The following is a 6,285-nucleotide window of genomic DNA, read 5'->3' as shown; positions in this document are numbered from 1 at the left end:
TGCCTTTCATGTTTGGGTGGAGAGGGAAGGAGAAACTAAAGCCCAAGTCAAACACATTTGGGAGACTGGCTCTCCCAAAGAGATGTTAGAACAATGGTTATCACCCCACCAACCAGGTAGCTCGTTCCACCTCCATGGGGAGGAATAACTGACAGGAAAAGAGGCCAGGAATATTAAAGAACAATCCTCTGTGTGGAAGAAAAACATCTAGAGTGGAAAAGAAACATATTTCTAACAGGTAAATAGACTAAGTTAAAAAAATTGTAATTTCACTATATTGAGAGAAGGGGGCGGGTGGTCTGAGGGAAACAATTTTCATCTATCAGTAGGAGTTATATGGATGTGCCGTAATTCATAAATCAGGAAATATGGCATAAAACATTATTTGGAGATACATAAGTAACCCTCAGAAGAAATAAAAAAGTTGTACACTGATGAGTTTCCTCTGGGGAATGGGACTGGATGGGGAAAGGAAAGGGTGGGAAGGAGACTCTTTTCATTCTAAGCTTTCTGTTCCACTGGATTTTTCAAACCATATGCCTGTTACTTTAATATTATGTCAAATTAAAAGAGTCATGCTTTTCAACTGGAAATGCATACTCGGCAGTGGCTAGGTGGTGCTAGAAGCACTGGATGCATTTTGGAACATCAGTTTTTCTTGAATATTTGTGAGAGGGAGTTAAGTAATATAAGTAATTTAACTGAAAACATTTTAAAATAAAAACAAAACTCTGATGCATTATGTAGTCAAAGCAAGCTCTCTTGAATTTTTATATGAAATATGAGACTACAAAGAAACTCAGCTTTGCTACAGGTTACTTGCAGCTAAATGTTATCTTTCCTCTTCCCATGAACCAACCCTCTTTTGCCATTGAAAACATTTCCTTGAGACATTGGAAATGCCTGAGAATGAGCAACATTTTAAAACAGTTCAGCACTTCTAGATGATTACATAATTTCAGCAGTTATTTCTGATTTCCTTACTGATCTTGTGTCTTATTAATCTTACTCTCTTTCCTTGATTTCTTGCTCTGAGCCCCTATGCTGATACGTTTTTCCTTCTGAACTCAGAGACACCCATTTATCAGTAATATGCATACATTTTTTTATTGTTAGTAATAGAAATTGCTTCCCAATAAAACCGTCAAAGAAAAAATGAGCTACAAATGAAATTAACTTAGAACTTAGTCTAAAGTGTATGAAAGATACCCAGCGAGTATATCAAAGTCATATATTGCTTCAACAACATTTGTTGAATACCTACTAAGTGCTAAGTTTAGCGCTGAGAATACAGAGCTGTTTAAGGACCTCATTGTCTCATGGGCCTCCGTGTTAATGTAATTAATTAGGCTAAATGTTAATTAATAGTAATTAGCACGGCTATTTACAGTGGCACCCACACCCCATGGTGTTTTCTGCTGTTTAGAGCAAAACTTGGAGTGGTCCTACTAAATAACCTGAAAGAAAAATGAGTGCTCTTACTTTATCCTTAAGGAAAGGTGATCTCAAGAGAGGAATAGGTTTGTCCAAAGGTCACCAGCTAGGAATGGTAAAGCCAGAATTAAAATTCTATTCCCCTGATCCTTAAGCCACTATTCTTCCTACTTTCTCATGTTATTGAGCTTTCTAGGAGAAAAATTTGAGCCACATTACTTTTGTCAACCCTGCTAAAATATTTAATTTCTCTTTTTATATTTTATCATTAGTGAAGATTTTATACTATCCAACTTAAGATTTTGTATTAGTACCTTTATAAATATTTACTGTGGTCTAATCATAGCAAATAAAGCTGCATGTGTGTGTATGGTGTATTATTAAGCTAGATTCTAAAAATGAATTAAATGAGTCTAATTATAGTAAATGAAACTTCATGTGTGTGTTAGATTCTAAAAATGAATTAAATGAGTGCTTTATTATCCAGTTTTTGTCACTCAAATGTAAAATATAAACAGCAGCAATATGATAATAGTTAACATTATTTATATGCTAACTCTATGCTAGTCCCTGAGCACTGGTATTCATTGTCTCATTTCATCCTAACAGCAACCTGATAAGATGATGCTGTTATCCTTTCTATAAGGATTAGGAAAAGGGGATTTGAAGGGGTTAAGTCACTTGCTAAAGGTCACACAGCAGATAGGTGTCAAAGTAGGCCTTAAAACCTAGGATTGTGATACTAGAGCCAGTGCTTTTAATCAGGCGTCAGAAGTGGATGAAATTAAGCACTATGGGAAATTATGATATTTGACTTTATCTTTCTAGAACATCTTTATTTACTTTCAGTGGCAGGTATGCTAGTTGTTTCATAGCTAAACAATCACATAGTGTGAATGAGAATATAATTATTATGCATAAGAATTACATTTTTAAATTAGTCCAATCCTGTTTCTAGCATGTGAGCCCTAGTTCAAATCCCAGCTATTTCAAAGCTACTTGTTAACCAATTGATATCACCTTTTAATTTCTCCACCACAATTTTATTACATAATTTATCATTAGTCTTCCTTGTGTTATAGATATTAGAATGTTTTATTAGCTTCTCTGGTAGATTAAGTTATTTACACAGAAACCATGACATATTTATCTTTATACGGCCCATAGTATCTCATAGAGTGAGATAATGCATGTGGAAACTCTTTCAAAACTCTTAAGCAATTAGAGACAGTGCGTAATCAATATTTACCAAGTGTATATTTTCTAAGATGCCTTATTGAGCTGTAAGTATATTTTATGTTTTCAATAATTTTTTCACTGCAATTTGTGTAAAACTTGTTCTTTTTGAACAATTTTACTGACTAAATTAACTGCCCTCTGTGCCCTTTTAGTGTGTAGATGGGGTTTTAGGTGGTGAAGATTATGATCATAACAACATCAACCAGTGGACCGCAAGCATAGTGGAACAATCCTTAACACATTTGGTTAAGCTGGGAAAAGCTTATAAATATATTGGTAAGTATCAGTATCCTTCCTCACTAGTTCACTTGCCTTTGTCATTGTGATTTTCTTTGATTTTGAGAAGGTATATAAACAATAGACCTTTAAGTTGGATACTAACAGGGGTATAAAGGACTTCTGATTTAGTCATTCAAAGATAATCTATAATAATACTTAAAAGACGAAGATCTTTCACTACTCAAAGGCAGTTTGAGCTACTTGTCTTTGGTAGCATCACCCTTTGCATTTCCATCAGTTCTTTCTTTCCACTGAAACCCCCCCCTCTTAGCTCAACTGTGTTTCTTCCAGTAGTCCCATGCCTCTTTATCTGTGATTCCACACAGCAGCTGTTTATAAAGTGGAATATTTCCTGCATTTCTGTGTCTGAATTCTTCCCATGGTACAAAGCACAGGATTTGGATGTATTTTCCAGCATAACAATCACCAGTGGTAATGGCAATGGTGAGAAAACCAACTGAATCCAGTGGGGTCAAAATCATGATGCTAAATAAAGATGAGAGGCTTTTATTTTTTTTTTCAATCTATTTGCTGAATGCTTTGTTTTCTGTTATTTTTTATTGTATTTTTATTTTTTTAAGGCTTGTAGAGCTCTGAACTCACACACTTTGACCTTGTTCTCTTTCCTTTGTCTGTAAGTGTCCTCATTCTGTGACTTTATTTGCAGTGACCTGTGCAGTGGTCCAGAAGAGCGCATATGGCTTTCACAACAGCCAGCTCCTGATTTGGGATACCACATCTGATGTAGAGATCTTAAGCTGATTTACACACAAAACCAACTTTTAGCAAAGTCAAACTGCACTTTTTAATCAAATACTTATTTAATTCTAATAAATTCTGAAAAGACTATCAACAGTATTGCTTTGTACCTAGTAACAAGTATACCTTCAGACCAATATGAAATGTGAAAACTTAACAGGTTGAAGGAAATAAGATAATAAAACATGAGAAAAATGTATATGTGTATATATATACTCTGATAATTTTTATGTTTTGCTGGTATTTCAAAATCTTTTTTGTGTATGTTTCAGGAACCTGTACCGTAAGATGGGAGAACCGGACCATGAACTGTATTGTCAATGTTTTTGCCATTGCTATTGTTCTTTAACTGACTAAACATGTTGGGCTAAAGCCATTAACTTAAGAATTTGTCAGTGTATCCTTTCCAAAAAGAGTAATAGTTGTTTACTAGTGTGCTAGATGACAAGCGTGCAATATGCTTTATAGCTATCAACAAAAACTGATATTATCAGCAAGCAATATCATAGTAATTGGCAGATTAGCTCATATTCTATACAGCATCATTTAAATAGGAAAAATGTAATGCTAGCAAAAAATAAATTTAGAAATATGGCATGACATGAAAATACAATCTTATATTTACACCAGCTTTTCACTAATATTTTGTACCTAAGGTGATGGGGAACTACATTCAGATAATAAAGTTCTCTTTCAGCTAGAGAAGTTAACAGGAATAAATATATGAACAAAAAAGCTGTAAGGATAAATGTGGAGAAAATGATAAGAATTAGCTAACATCAGCCGGGCACGGTGGCTCAAGTCTGTAATCCCAGCACTTTGGGAGGCCAAGACGGGCGGATCACGAGGTCAGGAGATCGAGGACCATCCTGGCTAACACGGTGAAACCCCGTCTCTACTAAAAAAAATACAAAAAACTAGCCGGGGAGGTGGCGGGCGCCTGTAGTCCCAGCTACTTGGGAGGCTGAGGCAGGAGAATGGCGTAAACCCTGGAGGCGGAGCTTGCAGTGAGCTGAGATCCGCCCACTGCACTCCAGCCCGGCGACAGAGCGAGACTCCATCTCAAAAAGAAAAAGAGCTAACATCTTTTAGTTTTTTAAAACTTTCTTCCCCTCCTTAGTTGTACTTAATATTTAGTGGAAAGTAATAATTTTTTTTAATTTTTTATCAACGGATAGTATAGTAACAGCTGATTACTTGTTTACTTTTATGAGGTTTAGTAGATCAATTTTTTTAATATTTCAAATTTTTGGATTTACACTTGAGGGTAAATTAAATCTGGTAAACTGAATTTCCTAGTTAAATAAAATTAGTTGCAGTATATGATGAACAGTATATGACTCAAACAGCTGCCTTACAATTCACTCATTCCATGTGGAACAAACATTTATCAGATGCCTATTACGGGCATATGTCTCTGCTAAGCACTATAGTTGTCAACGTGCTGTGCAAATGCTAAGTTTCTTTAGCATTGTTCAGTTGGAAGACAAGTATTAATATTTGGGGAAGGAAAAGAAAATAGTGGTTTTACAAGAGAGGAAAAAAGTGAATCTGGTTACACATATAGAAGTAAGCAAAATGAAAAGCACTTACTGTTTTCTGACAGAATTATAGATGTAATTTTAAGAGTTGCTCCTAGCAAGTTAAAAGTGCGTATAAAATATGCAACTCTTAGTTAAAGCCTTATTATCAGTCTTATCTATACAAGTAGTAAATTTTGTCATTGCTTTAGTTACAACCATCTGTAAATAATTTAAAAGACTTATTATATGGGGTTCAAATTGAGTGGAATAAAGTATAGATTAAAAGTATACAATCATTAGCACGTTATCTCAGGGCTTATGAAATGTAATTAAATTTATTAAGAAAATAGATGAAAATTAGGGTACACAGCTGGCCACCAAATGCGAAGTCAATTTGCTACTTAACCCTGAAAACAAAATCAGTTTTGCATATTACCACTAACACTAATACATATAGAGAGTGGAACCATAACTCATTGAATTTTGGAGAGGAATAAGCTTTGTGTTAATATTGACAATATTAAGGCAATATTCTTGTAGGAATACTATGTGCATGTTTGATATTTTGCCAAATAACAATAATTAATAATTGTTCAATGTTTAAGAATAGTAATAACAAAATAAAGGAGTTTAATGCAGTGATCTTTGTTTTTGGCACATCAAAAATTCTCAGTCATTATTCATGTTTCTTTATGCTGCTGGCTTTTGTGCCCTGGAAGATTATAATAGTGACCAAAATATATATGCAGACTTGTTTTTTATTATTGTTGTTTAAGCCTAATTTAAGGAAAAAAATTCATACCTCGTGAACTTGCTATCTGCTCTTTTTCTAGTTAAAAATATAATAAATATTATCTTCCTGTGCTGTACTTTTGCTTCTGGATAATCATTTAATACTTAGAGAAATGGCATTCTGCTTGCAATTAGAACTAAGTAGAAGAAATGCCGGGGGTGGTGGCTCACACCTGTGTAATCACAGCACTTTGGGAGGCAGGTGGATCATTTGAGGTCAGGAGTTTGAGACAAGCTTGGCCAACAGGATGAGACCCCG

At 34.7% G+C, this 6,285-nt stretch overlaps 1 protein-coding gene across 1 annotated transcript in view; it reads left to right on the top strand.

Annotated features, from left to right (window-relative positions):
- DYNLT3 (dynein light chain Tctex-type 3) overlaps positions 1–4,619 on the top strand; it is an 8,546-nt gene extending 3,927 nt beyond the window's left edge. Inside the window, exons 3-5 of the mRNA XM_033202095.1 lie at positions 2,826–2,949; positions 3,620–3,696; positions 3,983–4,619. Coding sequence (XP_033057986.1) covers positions 2,826–2,949; positions 3,620–3,696; positions 3,983–4,060 — 279 coding nt within the window. The 3' untranslated portion in view covers positions 4,061–4,619. The remainder of the gene's footprint in view (positions 1–2,825; positions 2,950–3,619; positions 3,697–3,982) is intronic.
- Positions 4,620–6,285: the final 1,666 nt, after the last annotated feature.

Source organism: Trachypithecus francoisi, unplaced genomic scaffold, assembly GCF_009764315.1.
Source record: "Trachypithecus francoisi isolate TF-2019V2 unplaced genomic scaffold, Tfra_2.0 Lachesis_group6, whole genome shotgun sequence".
In the NCBI taxonomy this organism is placed as follows: domain Eukaryota; kingdom Metazoa; phylum Chordata; class Mammalia; order Primates; family Cercopithecidae; genus Trachypithecus; species Trachypithecus francoisi.
The sequence above is the reverse complement of the archived record's forward strand: the minus strand, read 5'-3'. Positions and strand labels throughout refer to the sequence as shown.